We start from the raw sequence: 23,563 nt of genomic DNA on the forward strand, positions 1-23,563 counted from the left end.
TGGTTTGGTTCCTTTATTTGGGGATCATGGTAGCGCACACCTCCCAGAGACGAAGGCGCTATAATACTGATAGAATCATCGAGAGTTTAAGTGCGCCAGTCCAATTTTGGAATACCCTTCCTCTCTCCCTAATGGGTTGAGTGGCCGTGGCCAAGAAGGCTTTTTTGCCGCTGTGCCTGTATACTATGCAACATTCGTTTATTACCAATCCTCAGGGGGTCTTTTGGAAATTGCATTCTTTTCTTACTACGCCGATATGGGCCAGCGGTAGAAGCATGGTACCATATGATTTTTTGGTTTTGCTCATGCTGGAGGGTGGGTTGGCGGTCCCGTACGTGGTGCTGTATTACCATCCCCCCCAGCTGCAGCATGCCGCCCATTGGCTGTTGGATGGTGAGAACTGGAAGAAATCTATGGTGGCGGATGTGACATTTGCTCTTACTCTACCGCAATTGTTGTTGCCGGTACTGTACCTAATTAGGCACACAGCATCCCTTTGGGAGCGGGCTGTCAAGGTAGTGCTGGGTAGTGCCCCTTTTCTGCAAGAATTGAATTTTTGGAATCTACCAGCGTTTTGTACATTCGCTCAATCATTGAATGTCACTGCTTAGTCGGAGTGTGTTTGTAAGACTCTTGGTGACCTGTAACCGAATGAGGATTTTATTACTTTTTGAGGCAGCAAAGGAGGCCTTTGGATTGGGCAATAAGCAATTCTTAAGACACTGCACCATAGCTACCATAGTTCGGGAAATATGGCCAACATTCCCTGCCACCCCTCCACATCACTACAGCTTCTAGGGCTTTTAGAGCTGGGGGGAGGGGGGTAGCTCATCTGAATTGACACTTATTATATGGATCCATGATGGGGCAGATTGGGCCCCGTGTGGACGGTTGGTTGAAGGATCTAAATCAGTAGGTGGTGGCAGAGGAAGTACGACACAAGAAGTGTCAGCATGATGTGAATGTACCAGCCCGCCGCCAGCCCCTTGCCTTGACTTGTGTATGCACTCCCGATTAGGTGCACTAGTTACTTGAACCTGGCGTGGATACATCGCACTAGAGTTGTGTGTGCATCCGTAATGCAGCGCACTAAATGAAGAACTGCACCCAAGATGCAGAGCTCTATAGAAGTGTGCACAACCCACTGTACCAAACGTCTGTTTGCAGATCATGGACCCACTGAAGCACCCTCAAATGTGCATATTCATGACCTTATGAACTGCGCCAGTTCGGGTTGTCACAACACTCGACTTGTGAGCACACTTCCCGCACAGTAACTAGTTTATACAGCTCCATATGAGGTTGATAGTGAGACGGCTTCTCAATGTATGCGTACAAGTGTGTAAAATAAAGATGGTACCAGGTCCAATTCTAATACTGGAAAAGGATCTGAAAAAGCAAGATGCCTATAAAAGCTGTGGAAAAACACAGCATGATGGATGCACAGTGTAATTTCAATTTGTTCATTCAGAACGTGTTATGTCAAGAGCTGCATAATCTACAAAGAAAAGTATTTTCCTGGCTAAGGACATGGCGGGCTATGTTCATGGCATGCTCATTGCTTGTCTAAGCCTCACCAAGTAGGTCTCGACGTCACCGCCAGGCTCACAAGGATATTGTCACGGGCTTCTGTCCGCAACCAATGTCTCATCAGCACTGCCGGGGACCCACAGCAATGGTCAGTGTCACCGTCGGTGTCTTAATACAGCCAGAGCGATCAGCTGTCAGCCAGGGCCCAAAATATGTGGCCCCAAACCTACTTCTACTACAAGCCATGCCTGCAATGAGCAGCTTTGTACCTAACTCCAAGCCTTCACTGTGCCACTTCTTGCCACACTCACAGAAGGAATGGGAGATTTTGGACCACACACTCCAGCATACAATGTGCAGCTTCGTAGAATACTTTGGGATTGATGTGTAACCTACTCCTGGGCCTGTGAAGTTCTGCTTTATAGCCCAGGCCTGTCCGGCAATATTCCGCTTTGTAGCGCACTCGTACTCAATATGCCGCTTTGTGGCGCACTCGTACTCAATATGCCGCTTTGTAGCGCACTCGTACTCAATGTACGGCTTTGTAGCTGTTGTAGCTAAAGACTCCACATGCTTAACTTGAAGAGTACTTTACTGAAGCATCCACTATCTGGAGAGCAACAGTGCAACAGATACTGTAACTTATTCTAGAACATGGAACTCAAAGGAGTAACAACACAGTCAATTGAAAGAATACAAAGATGGAACCATGCCCATAACTGAAGGGCATGCTTACACAAAAACAGAACAGAGCCTTCTCAATGCTTAGCATACATATTACTACTACAGCAGCTCACTCGTCTCCCTGCGTTTTGCATCTTGGTTGCTGCTGGTTATGCGATGTGCAGTTGCGTTGCCCGCTCTGAGGCCTGTGGTGTGCAGCTTTATAGCCCACTCCAGGGACTGAGAAAGAACACTCCAAATGTGTATTCCTAACACAGTCCAGAAAAAAGCACTGACAGCCACACATTCACAATGGAGTTTTGCCACAGAAAAATATGTTCGAATTAAAAAGAGAGAGTTCTGTTTACAAATACATTTAACTTGCGGAACAAGAAAAACCTGTTCAATAAACTGCTGTTCAATTTCCATTTCAGCCTCAGTATGCAATACATACCCATAAACGTGTTACAGCAAGCACAAAGACAGTCAAAGTAACAAAGCTACCTGCCAGCTGCACACCCGGCAGGAACGCATATTCTTTATTTTCTCTTTTATTTTACAGAGTTTTATATAGCACAAACTTGACCCGAATTGGGTATCCGAGCACTTTACATAGCACCAGTTGCATTACATGAGGACACATTCAATTTGTTAGGCACGGGGAGATTAAGTGATTTGCCCAGAATCACAGGATGTTCAGCGCCATTGCTGAGACTCGAACCCAGTTCCCCAGATTCGAGGTCGACCGCCCTAGCCGTTTGGCCAACTCCTCTCCCCTATATAAGGCTGAGAGGTCTCTATGGCTAGTTGCACAGTTCAGGAGTCTTTTAAAACACTGAAGAGAATTTCAATACCCAGTGTGTTCTACCAAAGTTCAATGAACTGTATTGTAGATTTCTATAGCGCCTTCCTACCTCTTGTCGAGGTTGTAACACACGATGCGGACCAAGTCAATGGTTGTGATTCCGAGTTGCATGGATGTCAGAAGGGTGTTGGCAGTGGTGTCATCGATTATTATGGAGTATGTGTGTCACATATAAGGCTGGGAGAAGGTGTTCCAAACAAACAATCAAAATTTCGGGGCCCACCGCACAAATTATCTCCTTATACCCACTGCACCGGATTTTTATTTTTTTTACAAACAGGCAGCTGCCAGATGATGAGCTTTTAGGAGACAAACTTATGTGAATCTGATCTCTCTGGTTTGTGTACTTTAAATTGTTAATACAGTATTTTCTCTATAAAGTCTTTAATGTAAAGTTTTCGTTTGAGTTGATTCATTTTTTTCTATCTTTTGGAAACAATATTTAAGAAAGCTTACCTGTAATTTTCTTTCAAGATCAAATCAATATTGTTTTGATCAGTAGTCGCAGGGCCCCGAAAAGGAGTGGGACCCACAGGCCGGCACCTACTTTGCCTATTTGATAATCCTGCACTGGTTCCAAACAGCAGCATGAGATCCCATGTTACACATGTGGCAATAAACAAGGTAATGCAGGGATACGTTTGCATGCAGCCCACACAAAACAATCGGAATTGCGATGTACAGGTGAAGGCCAGGGCCTCGCTTGAGGAAGCAATAGGCAAACCCCATCTGCAAGCATGAGTGATATGGGGAACCAGCCCACAAATAGAAGCGTCACAAAAAAAGTCACAAGTGGTGAAGCTAGGAGGAGTTATTACCTCATATATCTGGACTTTGGAGACAATTTTATATTAATGTCGGCTTTGCTTCTCAATTTAATGTATTTCCTTGTTAGGGTCCCTCTGGCTTAATGAATGGTTTCTTACGGAACCCCAATCAACATTACCAAAAAAGTCTTATCGCAAGTTACTGTGTAGGGAGGGGAACAGTTCTGGACGGCTTCTGGCTTGGGTACTTCAGCTGGAGACAACTTGTGCACCTTTTCTTCATCTTAAGACTCATCTGGGACGAGATGCTTACACACAGAGCGATTATGTGAGAACCCTTAGAGATCGTTTGGAACAGGTCTATTCTAGCCCTCGAAGGCCAGATGCAGAGCGCATTACTGCACCAACGGCCAGGGTAAAGGTAGGTCACTTGTGCTCTGACTCGTAGGTGGTGGGTAGGGGTACATGTCAGGGCTGTTCCCCGTCGCTTCTCCTCTTTGGCATAGCACTAGAGCCTCAGGCGATCCAAATTTAGCAGATGATGTTAGAATGGGGGTATCCAATTGGGAGATGTTAATCATTTGGTGTATCTTTATGGGGGTGACACTGTTAGAAATGGGGGTCTCTAGTTGGCAATGGTTTGCACCTTGTCCTAGTAGGGACCCTTCCTTCTAGTCAGGATAAGGGAGTTACACTCCTAAAATAACCCCTGCTCACCCCCTTGGTAGCTTGGCACGAGCAGTCAGGCTTATCTTAGAGGCAGTGTTTAAAGCATTTGCACATAACCAACAGTAATACAGTGTATGCACTACAAAAGGACACCACACCAGTTTAGAAAAATATCCAATATTTTTACATACTTAAGACAAGACCAAAAACGATACAAATCCACAATACAGTACTTAGAACTCTTTAGTTATCAAAATAACCTTGAAATACAGTTCCCTGAACTCGAAAGCTCCGTCCGTGGCTATCACGGCGTAGTGAACAAACAAATTCAAACATTTCTGGCTGACGCGGGCAAACTACGGTGTCGGAGAGACCGGCAAAACAGCACCTTTAGAAATGCAGGGCGTCAGCGACCTCTTGTTGATCTTCCGAAAGCACGACGTCTGGAGGCGTTGGCTCCGGAGGTCAGTGCAGGAGTCGTCGGGCCCTCAAAGTCCCACGCATTGCAGATCGAACTCCTCGTGGTTGAAGTCAGGAGCGCTGGCATCGGCGGGCGTCGGGTACTGCGGTGCGAAGTGCAGCGGTGCGGCGTGCGATGCCTTCAGGTCGCGGTGCGAGCAGTGGCTCAATGGCAACGTCAGATGGCATAGTCGGTGAGACATGGGTGGCGGTGCGAAGTGATGTGGTGCTCGTCGCGGTGCTTGCAGGTCACGGTGCAAGCAGCGGCGTCGTTGTTGCTGAAGAGCTGTCGTCGTCTGACAAACTGGAGTCGATGGTGCCTACGTCGGTCGGCCAAGGCTGTGGTGCGGGATGAGGGGAGTGCGCCGTGTAGCTTTACGAGTGGTGCCCGCGAACCACAGTGCAGGCAGCGGCGTCTATGTCGGCGTGAAACGGCGTAGTCAGGGATACTACGGCGAGACCATGGTCGCGGTGCCGCGTTGCGGCGGTGCCCTCTGCGGTGCCTTCAGGACACGGAGTCGGCAGTGGCGTCGTAGACGACATCGGGTTGCCTTTTCTTTCGTTACAGCACAAAACACACAGTCCCCAGTGCTGATGGCAGAAGAACTTAAAGTCTTTGCTGATCTTGAGCCTTCTTGAAAAGGGGGCAAGCTCTACCTCAAGCCCTTGGAGATACCCAAAGAAAGAAGTTGTACAACGTTCAGTCCAGTCCTTTCACTGCCCAAGACAGAAGCAGCCACGGCAGGCCAACACAGCAAAGCGCTCAGCAAAGTGGTAGTCCCTCCTCACAGCTTCTCCAGCTCTTCTTCTTGGCAGTCTTCTTGGTCCAAAAGAGTTCTAAAGTTCAGGGGTTTGAGCCCCACTTTTTATAGCCCAAAATCCTTTGTCCTCTCAGGAAGATAGTGTCTGTGCCCATCCAGAACCAGTTCTGCCCTCTCTGGTGCGGCTTCCTAGCAGGAGGTGGGGATGGCATTGTCAGAGGCAGATCAGGCCCATTCAGGTGAAAGGAAATCTCTTCCCCCCACTCTAAATGCAGTCCAGGTCTAGTCAGCCCTTTCCTGACCCACCTAGACTATCTGGAGCAACTGCTCCTCCCCAGCCCCTGTCATCCAAAACCCAGATAGTCAATCCACAACCCTAACAGAGGCCTACTGGATGGCTGAGCAAGAAAATACCTACTTTCTAAAAGTGTTATTTTCAAACACAGAATGTAATAATCACCTTCACTGAAAGATGCATCTTTAGATTCTGAATTCAGGCATACTAAATTGTATTTTTCTACCTTGTTCCTAGGGCCAGTTATGTTTAGAAGATGCTAAAAAACAAACTCCCCATTCTGTCCTAATAGAACAGGTAGCCTTGCAATAGTGAAAAACGAAATTGGCAGTAATTCACTATCAGGACATGCCACACACACCAGGGCATGTCCTCGCATTCTCATACACTGCACCCTGCCCACAGGGGTACCTTGGGCCTACCTTAGGGGTGACTGACATGTAAGAAAACGGAAGGTAGGGGCATGGCAAGTGGGTACACTTGCCAAGTCGACATGGCAGTCTCAGACTGCACACAGGCTCTGCAATGGCAGGCCAGCGTTACATTTACAGGGTGTTTGTGCGGGTGGCACAAGCCAGTGCTGCAGCCCACTAACAGCATTTGATTTACAGGCCCTGGCACACTCAGTGCACTTTACTAGGGACTGACACTTTACGCAAATACGCCAATCATGGGAACACCAATCCACAACACAATTTACAACAGGAGCACTTACACTTTAACACTGATCAGCAGTGAAAAAGTGCGCAGAGACACTAAGTTAGCAAAAACAGAGGCAAAACCGGGAGGTCAAAAAGCAAAAACTCAGGGGAAACACGTCAAAAGATGCCAAGTCTAACAGACACCCACTTATTTTATGGCCCCTCTGGAATCCCTACCCCTTCTCTTAAAATATTGAAATGTTCAGGGATCTAACAGGTCTTAAAATCAACCATGGCAAACTGCTCTTATTCCCGCTGGGTGCATTGGTCGCATGGGACCCAGCGTCCCCGCCCACCCTGTCCCTTATATGGGAGACAGACTGGTTCTGTTACTTGGTGATCATGGTGGCACACACCTCCCAGTGCTATAATACTGATAGAATCACCAAGAGTTTGAGTGGGTCTAACTTTGGAATACCCTCCCTCTATTCCTAATGAGTTGAGTAGCCGTGGCCAAGCAGGTTTTTTTTTTGCCGCTGTGCTTGTTTACTATGCAACATTCGTTTAATACTATTCCACGGGTGGCCTTTCAGATATTGTATTCTCTCCTTACTATGCTGATATGGGCCGGCGGCAGAAGCAGAGTGTCACGTAATTTTTTGTTTTTGCCCATGCTGGAGGGTGGGTTGGCGGTCCCCAACATGGAGCTGTATTACCTTCTCTCCCAGCAAAAGCATGCCGCCCATTGGTTGCCAGTTGGTAAAAACTGGGAGAAATCTCTCTTGGCAGATGAGACATTTGCTCTTACTCTTCCGCAATTGTTGTTATTGGAGGTGGGATGTATTGCCAGTATCTTAACTAATTAGGCACACGGCGTCCCTTTGGGAGCGGGCTGTCAAGGTAGTGCTGGGTAGAGCCCCTTTTGCGCAAGAGATTAATTTTTTACCGGCATTTCTTACATTCGCTGAATGTCACTGCTTGGTCGGGGACGGTTGTGAGACTCTTAATGACCTGTACCTGAATGAGGATTTTATTACTTTTGAGGCTGCGCAGGAGGCCTTTGGATTTGGCAATAGCCAATTCTTAACACACGCCAGCATAGCTGCCATAGTTTGAGCAATATGGCCAATGTTTCCTGCTGCTCTGTCCACATCACTACTGTTTCGAGGGGTGTTAGAGCTGGGGGGAGTGTCATCTGGTTTCACACTTGTTACATAGAGCCATGACGGCTGACAGACTGCAAGCCCAGTTTCCTGGCAGGGTTGCGTGGGAGGTGCCTTTGGAGGATGTTACTAATTCAAAATAGGAGAGGGGGGACCGGGAGCCTATTAATGGTCCAGTACCCGTGCTCCACAAGAGTGATTAGTAAATCAAACAGGGGGGACTGTTCCAGGGTGAGTGTTGCAAGGAGTCAACACGCCGTACTCAAGGATGAGAGGACAAGAATAAAGAGAGAAGGAGAGGGGTGCCAGGTCAAGGGGTGGGGAGAGACGCAAATTGTCTCTTGTTGCCCTCATACATCCCAAGGGATGTCATGCTTCATCATCGGGCTGTTGCTCCTCGTCGGGCCGGCGGTGCAATGCCCTACGGGTCCCCCGAAGGGTCTCTTTGGCGGAGATCTTTTTAGAGAGCTGCCGATGGGTGCATGTGGGTGTGTGGGTGAAAGGTCTAATGGGGGGAATAGTGTGTGCGTGCAGTGCTTATTAAAACTGCCAAAGGGTTGCCAGAAAAAAGTTTTTTAATGAAGAGGTACCATTGGCAGGGTAAAAAACCGTAGGTTAGAAGTTACCAGCGTGGGCGCGATGTGCCCGGGTAACTATGCTGTGGTCGACATGTTTAACGCCTGAATTGGTCTGAAAGATCCTTGGTGTTTCATCAGGACAAAGTGTGAGGGTGGTGTGTGGTGAGTGCACGGACGTGTTTACTGTGAGTGGGGTAGCATTGGCCCTCTCACAAGCCTTTGGAGGATGCACAACGGGGTAGGTCCTGTGCCCTGGTCTTGTAATTCACGTATATTACACCAGTGCTGCTTAACAGGATAGATTCTAGTAGGTCTAGTGCTTGCACCGATGTCAAGCTCAAGTGGCAACGTTCCTACACCTTGCATGGTACTGCCCACTGGTGAACTCATTCTGGATATCTGTTGTAGCACGAGTGGCCACGGTGGTTGGGGCTTCCATAGGAATGGACCCATTTGTTTGTTTACTGGGGGATGTTAGGCAGCGTAAGGGGAAAAATAGAATTCAAATCAAAACAACGTGGACGGTTGGGTGAGGGATGTAAATGAGTACGCCTCAAGAAGTGTCAGCATGATGAGAAGAAGGAAGAGGCTCTGCAAGTTTGGGGGTGATGCTGGCTAAGTTTGGGAAACGTGGGTGTTGCGAGATACTACATCTGATGACAAAGTGTACTCCCCTCTCGCCTCCAATGCTGCAGCCCTTGTAGTTCTTTGGGAGGAGAATGCTGGGATATGACATCTGTATTATTGTGGGATTCGTAATGAGATATTCTGTTACTCCACGTCAAATGTTTGTGGTTGGCAGCAGTTTTTCAGATTCTTTCTTTGTATTGTTGTTTACAAATTGCAAACAATAAAAGATGTATTTTAAAAAATAAAAAAATGACAAAAATGTCAACATGTTGAAATCTAGGGATCCCTTTCATCCTGCAGTACGGGACATACAACTTCCTGTATGGCAGTGCATGAATTTCAACATGCTAATACTCACCACAAAATCTAATGGGAAACGCCACATATCTACTAACCCAGAGGAGAGGGGTGTAAAGGGCTCCCTCAAAAGACTCCCAAGTGATCTAATAATCGACCCCTGTAAAAGGAGAAAGGAGCCTCTCCATCATGAATCCCAAGGTCACACAAAGGCCACTTAACGTCTGCTCCGCCTCTATCAAAGATTTGTAAGTCGTAGACTCTCCACCAAGGCCAGATTTTGATGAACTTTTCCACTGCCTTTATGTGTGCACCACTTTTGTTAGTGAAAGAAACATTGTGTGTACTTATAACTATTTTGCGTTGTGCTGTTGTGTCCTATTTGCAGCACGGTGTACACCACTTAAGCATCAGGTACTCTCAAAACCCATTTAATACATGACGCGGGCACATCATATCGAGGGCTAAACAAAGGTGACCATCAAGGAGAAATCTCGGCTGGCAGACGTGTGACAATGCCTACAGAACATGTCGTTTTAAGGACTTTTTTTTTTTATTGAAGGCCATGAGGCTAAAAGTGGGGGGTTTCCCTGTAAGAACAGTACTAACAAATACTTAGAAGCATCTCCTGGATCCACTGCACTAAACTTTTGCACAGATCCTGGCACTTAAACGTCTGTGTGACTGTAGAGGTTCCACTTCACTCTAGAGTTGCATGGTTGTTTGTGTCTTCTGTATACTGCATGGTTGTGTCTTCTGTGACTTGTGTATGCACTTCTGATTAGCTGCACTAGTTATTTGCGCCTGGCGTGGATACATTGCACTAGAGTTGTGTGCGCATCCCTAATGCAGCGCACTAAACTAAGAACTGCACAAAAGAGACAGAGCTCTAAAGAAGTGTGCACAACCCACTGTACCAAACGTCTGTTTGCAGATCACGGACCCACTGAAGCACCCTCAAGTGTGCATATTCACGACCTTATGAACTGCGCCAGTTCGGGTTGTCACAACACTCGACTTGTGAGCACCCTTCCCGCCCAGTAACTAGATAATACGGCTTCATTTGATATACTGTTTTAATGGATTTATTGAATTTGTATTTTTGTATCTTTTATGGCTGTGATTTCTGCTGAATAAAGATTTTTATTATAATTGCTCCATATGAGGTTGATAGTGAGACTGCTTCCCAATGTATGCATACAAGTGTGTGAAATAACGATGGTACCAGGCGCAATTATTATACTGGAAGAGAATCCAAAAAAGCAAGATGCTTTAAAAAGCTGTGGAAAAACACAGCATGATGGATGCACAGTGTAATTTCAATTTGTTCATTCAGAACGTGTTATGTCAAGAGCTGCATGATCTACAAAGAAAAGTATTTTCCTGTCTAAGACCATGGCGGGCTATGTTCATGACATGCTCATTGCTTGTGTAAGCCTCACCACAAAGGTCTCGGCGTCTGCGCCAGGGTCACACGGACATTGTCACGGGCTTCTTGCCGCAACCAGTGTCCCATCAGCACTGCCAGGGACCCACAGCAATGGTTGGTGTCTTAATACGGACAGAGTGATCACCTGGCAGCCAGGGCCCAGCATGTGTGGCCCCAAACCTACTTCTACTACAAGCCATGCCTGCAATGAGCAGCTTTGTACCTAACTCCAAGCCTTCACTGTGCCACTTCATGCCACACTCACAGAAGGAATGGGAGATTTTGGACCACACACTTCGGCATACAATGTGCAGCTTCGTAGAATACTTTGGGATGGATGTGTAGCCTACTCCTGGGCCTGTGAAGTTCTGCTTTAGAGCCCAGGCCTGTCCGGCAATATGCCGCTTTGTAGCGCACTCGTACTCAATATGCCGCTTTGTAGCGCACCCGTACTCAATATGCCGCTTTGTAGCGCACTCGTACTGAATGTGCGGCTTTGCAGCTCACTCATCTCCCTGCGTTTTGCATCTTGGTTGCTGCTGGTTATGCGATGTGCAGTTGTGTTGCCCGCTCTGAGGCCTGTGTTGTGCAGCTTTATAGCCCACTCCAGGCACTGAGAAAGAACACTCCAAATGTATGTGTTCCTAACACAGTCCAGAAAGGAGCACCGACAGCCACGCATTTACTATGGAGTTTTGCCACAGAACAAAATGTGGGAATAAAAAACAGACAAGAGTTCTGTTTACAAATACATTTAGCTTACAGAACAAGAAAAACCTGTTTAATAAACTGCTTTTCAATTCCCAACTCAGCCTCAGTATGCAATACATAACTATAAACGTGTTACAGCAAGCACAAAGACAGTCAAATTAACAAAGCTACCTGCCAGCTGCACACCCATCATGAGCTCATATAAGGCTGAGAGGTCTCTATGGCTAGTTGCATAGTTCAGGAGTGTTTTAAAAGACTGAAGAGCATTTCAATACCCAGTGCGTTCTACCAAAATTCAATGAACTGTATTGTATTGTACATTTCTATAGCGCCTTCCTACCTCTTTGTCTAGATCGTAACACACAATGCGGTCCAAGTCAATGGTTGTGATTCTAAGTTGCATGGATGTCAAAATGGTGTTGGCAGTGATGTCATCGATTATTTTGGAGTATTCGTGGCACATGTGATGCTGGGAAAGAGTGTTCCAAATGCAGCGCAATATCCCATGCTACACATGTGGCAATAAACAAGGTAACAACAATACTTGAAGAGGGTTACCTTATTTGGTTGGAGCCCATTACAATCCACAAGACAGAATGTTGAGTTGCCACTATGTCACTCGGGTGTAGGATTGCTCACCCAGATAAATTGGTGACAATCACTGTGCCCTTGTGTGATATATTTTAGGTTCTTCACCCACAGGTACAACCTATGGCTTGCCTCCTCATCGGACCATCATCACACTCACCTAGTGTGGGGGACGGGCTCGACACGTAAGTGGAGTTCTTTGGCTATGTGGTTTTAGGGAATGGGAAAAGAAATTAAAATTGCCTGCCGGATCCTACTACTTTTTTAATGGTTGGTCCTTCTGCAAGGTTAAAAAAAAGTGCAATGTCATAGGGAAGTAGTGACCCTATACACCTGAGGTCGACATGTTTCAGCCGTTAGAATCGCCCATGTGGGTCGGTCAGCTTTCTTCAGGACTTATTTTGGCGCGAGTCCCTATAAGTATAACCGGCCTTTATCACCGTGTTTATCTGTCTTTTTTTATGTTTTCAAGAAAGGTGTGCATGCAAATTATACAGACCAGTATTTTGGACTTTTTCCTTTTTGCATTTACCTGAGTTGGCCTATTTAGTCAATAAGGCATCACAGGGTTAATCTGGGGGAGGGCTCTCCTTATAGTCACACTTTCGTCAAAGGACAGTGCTCTGCGTCTTTATTCGGCTCCCTGCACCGCGTATCATGCCTTATCCTCCTAATTGTTTCCCGATAAACAAGGTAATGCAGGGATAAGTTTGCATGCAGCCCACACAAAGCAGTCAGATTTGCGATCTTAGGGGTACTTCAGTCCAAGTCAGGGTTTTCCCAAGAGTAGCGTGGGCGCTACTGTTGACTTCCCAGCTACCTGTGAGTAGCTACTATATGTACTGCCCAAAATAATAAAGGAAAAGCTTTTGTTTTATTGAATTAAGCATATTTCCAAAATTTTAAAGGATGCATTTAAAGGCAAATGTGCTTATTTTCAGAGCTGATATTTGCTGATAAAATACTTTTTGGGCTGATTTTTTCAATGTTAATTTCTGCTACGTTGGGAGTCTCATTACTGATGTTATTTCTTAGGTGCCGGAGGCCTTGCGTACATGACTGCTCTGACATGTAGAGGCAGTCCAAATTTAAATTCATACTTTTTTTTTTTACATTATTGCTTCTGACCTTGCCTGCTAGGTAGTCACTGCCAGTAATCGGTCAGGCAATAGTCACTAATGGAATATTGTCCAAAATGTCTGAGAGCTACTTCTTGTTCAATAAAAATCACCCCAACTACTTTAAACAATGGGCATTTTAATTGTACAAAGCTAGATTGCAACCTGTAGATTGTCTAATGTGCGATGCAGAGTGATTTGAAGGATATTCTTCTGCAAATGTAGGTAGTGTAGTGGTTTGAGGGAAAGGATACTAAAGTCCTGTGTGTTTAAGTAGAGGATTCATCTAGCAACAGAGTCCTGCATTCTGCAGAGATTTTGTGGTTCATCCGATATAGGGTAAATTTGCATAACACAGAATCGATAGAACACGCACTGTGGATGTCCGTATTCTGTTTGACAGGCTTAAATAAAGGTAAATGCTTCATTGGATGAGTCCCCTGTTACTTTTCTGACTTGATAATGTAAAGAGATATTGGAATTCATACTAATGAAACTTTTTCCACCTCAGTCGAAGTAGTAAGTACCTATCCAATTTCCTCAGCCAAGAGGATAGGGTCATAGTTTTATCATAATCCATAGGTAAGGACTTCTCTCTTTGAGGGATTAAGTTTGAGGCTATTCGCAAGCATTTTTTGTTCCACACTAATATGCATTCACAAAGTTTTGACTTATGAGGGATATTAGATTTTGTGAACGGTCAGAGTTCCATTGGCGTAGTCGCAGCAGGTGAGGTTGAAGGAATTCACAAGATAAGAAAAGAGAAGTGAAGTAGATACCCAAGGGTAAAGGTGCAATAGTAGAGACCTGAGAAGCACCAATTGAATAGAGGCGTAGTGCAGAATTTAAAGGCGGTAGTGAGACAATTTGGGGCCCATCCTTGAGGAAGAAAGGATTTTATTCACTTGCGGACTGTATCCTGAATCCCGGTGTTGTACAGCCTTGGTTGACTCTGTTGACAACAAGTTGAGCAGTAATACAACAGCAACCCCACTGTTGTCAACAGTGTTATTAAGGTCATCCCATATGCCGATTAGAGCAGACTTCTGTCTGACAGCAGCTTATTCATTTCAATTATTGCTGATATCTGAGCGGAGGCAACATTCTCTATCGTGCAAAAACGAAAGAGCATCCTCTTAAGTCTGTGGTTTTCCGTACTAAGGCCCTGATTACAAGTAGGCTGTAAGATTTTAATCTCTCCACAAACCACTGTTTGCACAGAGATTGGAATTCTACGTAATGTGGAGTTTACCGCACCCAGTAATTATCAGTTGTGATAAACTCTGCATCACTGCACAGGTCAATTTCAGCGGGTCAAAACTTACTCGGTATTCGGTAATTACCAGGACATGAAATCCAGTGTCATAAGTGCCGCCTTATCCCCCCCATTTCCAAACTGGAACTCTGAATAGGAGTCAATTAAAAGACCCAGTAAATACCTCTCCTGTAGTGGCTACATTTTCTATAGCTGGTAAATATCTAAGATCCCACCACCCATTTTTGATTGGGACTCAAAACATATTTGAGCTTCTGGCTGCACTAATTGCAAACAGTAGATAAACATAAACTCAAGTGCTAGTAACACAAAGAAAATGTACTTTGAAATCAAGTAGACGTTTCCTCTAATAATTCACAAGTCACATTTCCTGGGAGGAATTCTGCCCCACTCCTGCTTTGTCATGTTTGAGGGGTTTCTTTTATAAACAGCTCTCTTCAGGTTGTACCAGAGCATCTCAATTGGGTTAAAAACTCAACTTTGACTTGGCCATTCTAAAATCCTGACTTTTTTCCCCATCCATTTGGTTGCAGATTTACTGATGTGCTTTGGATAACTGTCCTAAGGCATGATCCACTTTCTGCTAAGGGTTAGCTGAAAGCTCTCTTCAGGTTGTACCAGAGCATCTCAATTGGGTTAAAAACTCAACTTTGACTTGGCCATTCTAAAATCCTGACTTTTTTCCCCATCCATTTGGTTGCAGATTTACTGATGTGCTTTGGATAACTGTCCTAAGGCATGATCCACTTTCTGCTAAGGGGTAGCTGTTGGACTGATTATCTCATGTTTTTATATACGAGCTGGTATTGAGAGGAATTCATGGTGGACTCGAAGATTCCGAGGAGTCCAGGTCTTGCAGCTGCAAAATGGGTCCAGATCGTCACCCCAACACAAACCCTACACAACAGATGGTTTGTGGTCTAAACTGGTGGCGTTTTGCAAATCTAAGTCATGCAGCAATTTTGTTTTGGCGGTAAGGGGTTTTCTCCCAGCTACCCTTCCATGAATGCTGTACTTATTCAGTCTTTTCATAATGGTAAAATCATAAACTCTAACGTTTACCATCTCACCAAAAGCCTGTTGATGCCTGGCTTCAGTTTATGGGCTCTTTAAAATCTGATGGAGCGTCATACGGTCCCATCTAAGGGTGATTTTGTTTTTATAGAACAACCACTCAAGGGTAGATTGGTGACTGTCTTGAACGTTTTCTATTAGTAAATATTCTTTCACACTTTGGAACATTGTTTGAAAATGGCGTTAGAAACCATCCCAGACTTTTAATCAGCAACAATTATTTATTTGACGCTGGCATAGGATTTTTTTTCATCAAACCCTTGAAGAGTTGCCAAAAACCAAAACTCTTCAGTCCAAAACTGACAACAAATCTAGCTTTATATATATATATATATATATATATATATATATATATATATATATATTTAGGTTGCAACATTTATTTATTTTTTAAAACTCTTTTTATTAACATTGCTCAAGAGACCATACATTACAAGAGTCACTTCCATTAGTACATAGCGAGGTGACCATCATACATCAATGACATTATTTTCACCGGAAAAGAGGAGACTACAAAACCAAGGTTACAACATTTCTTGATGATAAGGTTAATGTGTGCAATTCTCATGAAAACCTGATTGTAATTACTATCTTAACTAATATGGAAGCAGCAAAGGCACACTTACGTTTTCACATGGCTTCTAAAAGTTAGCTATTTCAGTTTATTAAAAGATGACAAAGAAAAATGTATGTGTAGTCACACGTGGTTAGAGGTACCTGTTGTTAAAACCAGATTCAAATGCATTTTAACATGTAGAAGCCCATACTCTTAAGTGGGTGAACTTTCTTTTCATATCACTGTACAAGGACAAAATTAGTGATGTATGTATAAAGCCAAAACTAATCACTAAAATAAAAAAAATCAAATGCATCAAAATCTTTAATTTAACAACTGTACTCTTCCACGTTGTTTTTTTATCTGTGGTGTTCTATAGTGCTAAGTGTTACCTTTAAGCCTATTTATGACCAAGTCAGTTAGAAAATGATGTCCTGAATTTTTTCAATGAGGCCCCATATTATATCGCAACGTGTGATTTTGATCTTTCTGTGGGATATTTTACATAGGTCTAACTTATTGCCAGATTCTTGCCTCTGGGTGAATAGCTAATTTAAATAACACTACAACTGCTATTAGGACGTGTAAATCACAGTAGAAGTATCATGTAAAAATACCCAACATAAGAAATGGCTAAGGCCCCGCCACCTTGGGGGAGCCGCACACATGGTGGCTTCACCAGGCCGCCAGCGTTGGGGGTCGGCAGCGCATTGCGCTGCCACCCCTCAACACTGTAGGCGGCGCTTGTTTGTATGGCAGGACTGCAACCCCAGATGCACTTCATGTGCTTCCAAGGCGTGTGTCGAGGAGACCACAAAGCCCTGCCCATAAAATGGAGCACAAGGCGGTGGTCAAGTTTTTCGCTTCAGACTGTCGCATCACAAGGACGCTACCCGTGCTGTTCCCGCCTCCTCAGGACTGGCCATTTCTTTGTCCCGCCTACCATCCCCGTACCAAATAGGGTTAGGATGTTAATTTCTGTGTGAATACTTGGTGTGCAACTAATCTTTCCTTCTAGGTGGATTGCTATTGTCGTATTTTGTCTTGTAGCCTTGCAGGTGAGGTCATGATTGAGGGGTCATTTCGGCATTACCTTCCTTACATTTACACAACAGTGGAGTCACAGGACCTCCCAAGGGGTGCCGGCAGGTCAAATGGTGAATCCAGGGGCACGGGATTGTGAGCAACCACTGGTATATGGCCCTTGTGAATAAACACCCACGCCAGCGCAATTGGCAAGAGGCTAGCTCTGACCCTTAGGGGGGAGAAGTAATGGGTGTAGGGGTACCAGAGCTAGGTACTCATGTGGGCCGTTGGGCCATCTGCACAGGTGTACCCCCAAATGGGGATGCAGATGGGTGGGGTCCTCCCATAAGTAAGGATCCACCGCAGGTAGGCTCCTAGGCAGAAAGGCTGGGCCTTGGCCGGCTAGACATCACGGGAACCAAACATGATCTCACTGGAGGGGGTCAATCAGGGTACATAGGAACATGTCTGGATAGTGGTAGAACTACTACTAAGAAGGGGACCCCTAGTTAATGACACAGGCAGGTAAGGCAGGGGAAATGAGAAACAACCAACAAAAAGAATACCTGCCACAATTATTCACAGAAGGCCCTAACACGGGTCCTAATCAAAATAACCACCCAACATGGCAGACAAACACAAGGATTGAGAAAAACAATAATCCAACAAAGGTGTGATTTAATCAAAATGGTCAACTAAGTTTATTTTTCTGTATTTTTAACACCATTCTAATATAGATACATATGTATATTGCAAAACGTCATTCCACAATTCGAATAAATGTAATATTTCTGTCCCACACGACTCATTCAAAAACAACAATCATACTATCATACATTCCATAACAACATCATCCTAAATATCACAACACACAAATTATATTCATGAAGTAAAAATAACATCAACATGATAAATATGCCACATATTGATTGAATAACACAATGGCAGTTGGCATCCACAATGTATGGGTAGAGAGGTTTCAACTACCCAGTAGCCTTAAAAAACGCCAACGTAGTGGTAGGAATCTGATCTCTAGTATCTATGTTAAAGTTAGGCATGCATCACCTTGTGTAAATAAATTTGTAAAAATGGAGGGTTACTGTGTACGAACAATTGAAATGATGTGGGTTTCATAATGCTTGCTAATAAAATATGGCTGGGGATTATGACCTCTAATCCAAAAAATTGTGCATGGTTAGGTCTTCGGGGGTGTGTGGGGGTGCATGGTGGACGGACGTGCCTGGGTTTTGGGGAGAAGGCCTCGGCGATGCCAGGCCATGTAACCATGTACGCAAATGCATGGAAATCAGCATTGCCAGTGCCACAATCAACCTACTTTAGAAACTCAAAAGACATTTACCTCTCTGATTAAAAATGGAGGGACAAAAATACCACAATCAAACTATAGAAGAAACAAATACACCTCGGTGGATTAATACATGCCCAGAGACTTATATGCTGTGCTATTTGGGGTTTATAGGTAGGCCTCTCAGTTTTCTGTTTTTACTGATTTTCAGAGATAAATATAGACACAACATTTATATCTGTCTGTATTTTTTAAATATGATAAAAACCTGAAAATAGGTCAGCTTTTCAGTGACTTTCCATGCTGTCATTTCTGACTGACAATAAGTAAGGGGTAGGTCGCACTCCTAGTTATAATGTGCTACTCTGAAAGCCAAAAAGAATCAAGCAACATTTATGATTTTGAATGATTCATTTTCAATGAAGTACATATGAAATGGATTAAGAAATGAAATAAACCAATGAGAATTGTGAAAATTGGTATTTTGAACATTTTTGAGGCGTACAACAAACGCACAATGGAGTGCTTATATGAGTGAGTCCTTCTAGCTCATAAGGACTTATATTTGCATTTCTGACTGACAGACAGATGGCAGAGAAGTATTAAAAAAGGGTCACATTTTACTAATGAAACCTTAAACATTTGCACATTTTTTTTTTACTAAGATGTAAATGTTTTCATATAAAAGTGTACTGCGTGAGTGTTGCATTGAGCAGTGTTTCTAATATAATCAAGACATCCTAACCTTTAGTGGTTAAAAAAATGTGGAAACATTAATGTTTGCATCTTCATTTTTTTTTTCACAGAACACAAAATAAACATGAATAAGTACAGATAAAATGAACCAATGAAAATATAGAGACTACTTAAAAAATATATATATACCATAAAACCTGGAGGCCCATCTGTAAATCCCAAAGCAAGCAAAGCGCCAATTCAGAATTTGATTCCTCAGAGTACGAAAAAACAAGTTATATAAAAAGGCGTAACAAACAAACACTGTTAACACCATAGAGCTGCAAAAAGGTGTCGTTAAGCAAACATTTGATTTTTAACATGTTACATAACTGATACCTTCTGTACTACAATAACCCTTGCTCTCACACATATGGGTGTCCTCAAAAGAGGAGAGTTCCTCATTGTCATTGCAGTGCCTGCTTGTTGCTATTGCTTTCTGGAGTGTTTACTGACGAGTCTCTATGCCACACTATTTCACTGCCAAAGGCACACACTGGTGCAGCTCTGTTTTTTTACCCAGGTTAGAATGGAGAGCTGGCTGCAGGTAGATCTATTAAGCAGACAACGCATGTCACTGGCCAGACGCCAGGTGGCACAAGGTGTACAGTGGCTCGGATGGAAGCCCAAAAGGGGTCAAAACTAGACCAAAGGCGCAAAAAGGGGGCGGGCGCGCAAAGACAGCCAATTGGAACATTCCAAGAGGTCGCGGGGGGCGGGCGTAGGGTTCTTAAAGTTATGAGGAGCCAGGAGGTAAGGGCGAAAGTGCTTGGGACCCCTAAATAAGTAAAAGCTAGGTGGACCTTTCAAGGAATTCAAGTCAAGGAAGCCACGTTGGACAACAAGGAGGGCAAGGAGGATTCAAAAGACGTGGTTGATTTAGGGTGGACCGCACTGCATTGAAACAGGGAGGATTAAATGTATGACCCGGATACATAAGTAGGCAGGGACATCCCATAAAACCGGGAGATCCTTAAAAGTTACGAAGTAACATAGCACAAAGGGAAAAAGCGAACATAGAAGCAAAACGGGACGAGACAGGAACCGTGAGACTAAAAATAAACGGGCTAGTGCAAACACCCATAACACTAGGAGGCGGGCTTGGCACCAAACACACTATGTGAGAGAACTGGCAAAAAGGGGTGGGGGATAAGACACACAAGATCGGGAGAATGGGGATAGAAACACAAGCAACTGGGGGACCTTCAAGCCGAAACTTCCAAAAGGCAATGGTAACTCACAAATATTCAAGGAGTAATGGGACCAACAAAGCCATTAGAGAACCATCATAACAAACCTCTGCGTATACGAGGGGCCGGTTGGGCCTAAAAGTACACAGGGAGGCCCCAGGGGCCAGTGGTCGGGAAAGCGGGTGGCGAGGTGGGGGCGGTTGTAGGACACGAGGCCCTATGTTCGTTGCACAAGGGAGCACGATCCCAAGAAGGATATTTGCACTCCAATGAAGTGCTACAGGAGGCAAGAGATAGAGAGCACAACAATACAGCTCTGCAGTCTCGCCAGAGGGGTTCCACTTCCAACCTGAAGGGGGCAGAGAAAGTGCAGTACTTGTGGTGTCTGGGGTCGGCACAAGCGCAAAATTGTAGCGTGTTGAGAAGTTGAAAGTTTTCAAGTTGTTTCCCCCTACGATTCCCCCTCGTGGAGTGCCCCTAGAGAGTACGACTCTGCCTAGCCAGTAACACCGTCCCCTGGCAGAAACCGAGTGAGGGGGGAGGCCCCTCACTCGGTCTCTGCCACGGGACCTTCGTCCCCGGACAGACCTGCGCTTACCTCTCAGCCATCTTCACATGTCCCAAGGCCTCCCCGTCGTCTGTAGGGTCCAGGACGAGGCTCTACTCCACCACTACAACTACTGCCGGTCCGGCTTCCCCTTCCTCGGCGCCCAGAAACTCCCCAGCGCTCCGGGAATCGGATAGTTCCTGTTTCGGACTCCCCGCTTGGCACGAACTGTACAAGAAGTACACACTCGGCGCTCTCCTTGCCCCCGTCCCGAACTCCACTCGGTGGATTCTGGCTTTCTCCTCCGCGCGCACCCTCCAGGCTGTCCCCGTCGCCGTCAGGGTGCCCTCGGCGTGCCGGGCTTTCCCCGCACACTATCCGGACCCTCCCTCCCTCCAGCGCAGCAGGGACTCGGAGCTCAGGATTGAAACCCGATCCTTCCTCACAGGAGGGGGAGGGCAAAGGGGAGGGAGTGGAGAGGACAGCTGCTAGGAAGAGGGAGGACACGGGAAGCAGGCAAGGTGATCGTGGCACCGCTTAGTCAAGAGTAGAAGTGCAGGGTGGGTAGCCTCGGGACCGGGACTGAAGCGCGGAGGGACATGTACCCAGAAAGGCAAGAAACTACCCACTTGCCCATGAGACAGTAGAGATGTGAACGTCCCCTTATTGCCATGCGGGTAGAATGGGAGACCGTGAGCAACAGATTGCGCTCCAAGGGGAGAGGCGGAAAAGTTGTCCTGCAGTCACAAAGAGGGAAAAAAATTCTCCTGAGTCTCACATTGACAGGCATCCAGTTATACTGTGTCCGCCTGTGTTTTTTTGTGCTTTTTTTGGGGGGGGGGTATCATTTTATATAGCGCAAACTCAACCCGAAGGTATTGGAACGCTTTACATGAGCACCAGTTACGTTACACAAGGACACATTGGGGATAGTCTCAAGAACGTGTGATAATTATCGCAAAATTACCTTAATGAAACTTTGCATATCGCAGTCTATCGCGGGAAAACAACATCGTGTTAACATAGTATTCTCAACCCGGCGGCACCATGCGATAGTCTCATGATAACACGTCAAATGACTGCATTAAAATCAATGCGAGCCCGAAAAATCGCGAAACACGAACGTGAAAAAAGTTGGAATGAGGCCAATCGCGATACAAAAATCAGCTATAACCAGTGACAGGCCTGCAATTCCCACGCCTCATGCGGGAAAATGCACCATCAAAGCGGAACAAAAAAAATAAACTGCATAGCACCATGGATGCACCCGGACCGAGTGCAGAGGACAACGTGAACCCCACAAGCCCAACAGACCACCAGCAAGAAACCTCGGGGTCGTGGAAGGACAAGGGGAAGAAGAAGAGAAAGACGGGGTACAGTCTGCATGAAAACCTGATCACCGTCACGGAGGTGAAAGAACACTACCAACAACTGTTCGTCACCTCCACTGTGTCATTGGCAACACAAACGGAAATATGCCATTCCATCGTGAACAATGTGAATGTAGTCGTGGAGGTCAATGGAAGCGGTCAAGAGGCGCTGGTATGATGTGAAAAGCCAAACTAAGCACAACGCCGACTGGAGGTGGGAGTTCTGCGCCGCAGGAGGAAATGGTGGCCACAGTCATCAGCGTGGAGACGGTGCAAGGAGTTGGGAGTCCGGACACAGCTCGATATGACCTGACACAACATCAACAGGGTAACGAGCAGGGACTGGGGGGACGGGAGGAGATGGACACAATGGCACACATGCACAACAATGTGTAGCACACTGCACACCCACAATGACCCTGGATCATGTTCTTGATCCTGTGGCTATCATGTTCCTGCTCGCCTCCTAGCTTCCTGAGGAACGGAAGCGAGGCATTTCCACACCATAACGAGACTCCTCCCCCTGACACCGCCTCACGGGATGGCAGTCTAGTTGTTGGAAAGGAGGCGCAGCTGACGCCAACAGCCAACCGGCACTTCCGGTTTATTATGCTTATCAAGGCCAAAGACGCCCTCATCAACGCTTCGGATACTGCTACGGAGCTTCGTTGGAACGCAGGAGCGTTGCGAAGGCCCTATCTGCAACCAGACTCTCCGTCTGGACCGCGCAAGGGCGCCCAAAGATTCTCCTTCGTGACTCGTGCAGAGGTACGAGGTCACGTATACCTTGTTTTCCATTCAGCGCAGGAGCGCTTAAACCTTTGTTCACGACTCGTGCAGTGGCACGAAGTCGCGCTTACTTTTGCCCGCGACATTAGCGCAGTAAGCGCTTAAACCCTTTGTTCGCGACTCGTGCAGAGGCATGAAGTCGCGCTTACTTTTGCCCGCGACTTTAGCGCAAGAAGCGCTTTAACCCTCCTGTTCGCGACTCGTGCAGAGGCACGAAGTCGTGTTTACTCTTGTCCCAGACACCCCAGCGCAGGAGCGCTTGATCCTTTTCTTGCAGCTCGTGCAACTTGCACGAAGTGCCTCTTGCCTTGGCCCATCACCCCAGCGCAGGAGCGCTTGATCCTTTCCTTGCAGCTCGTGCAACCTGCACGAAGTCCCTCTTGCCTTGGCCCATCACCCCAGCGCAGGAGCGCTTGATCCTTTCCTTGCAGCTCGTGCAACCTGCACGAAGTCCCACTTGCCTTGGGCCATCACCCCAGCGCAGGAGCGCTTTATTTTCAGGTAACCAATTAAGGGGTGCATAGCCAGTG

General features: G+C 45.8%; 1 protein-coding gene across 2 annotated transcripts in view; it reads right to left on the minus strand.

Annotated features, from left to right (window-relative positions):
* The window catches only part of LOC146812049 (rho GTPase-activating protein 39-like), a 485,991-nt gene extending 464,673 nt beyond the window's left edge, over nucleotides 1-21,318 (minus strand). For both annotated transcript variants that reach the window (XM_085619026.1, XM_085619025.1), the window contains exon 1: nucleotides 20,926-21,318. In XM_085619026.1, coding sequence (XP_085475152.1) covers nucleotides 20,926-20,936 — 11 coding nt within the window. In that variant the 5' untranslated portion in view covers nucleotides 20,937-21,318. The remainder of the gene's footprint in view (nucleotides 1-20,925) is intronic.
* Between the last annotated feature and the right edge of the window lie 2,245 nt (nucleotides 21,319-23,563).

Source organism: Triturus cristatus, chromosome 7 (genome assembly GCF_964204655.1).
Source record: "Triturus cristatus chromosome 7, aTriCri1.1, whole genome shotgun sequence".
Taxonomy (NCBI): domain Eukaryota; kingdom Metazoa; phylum Chordata; class Amphibia; order Caudata; family Salamandridae; genus Triturus; species Triturus cristatus.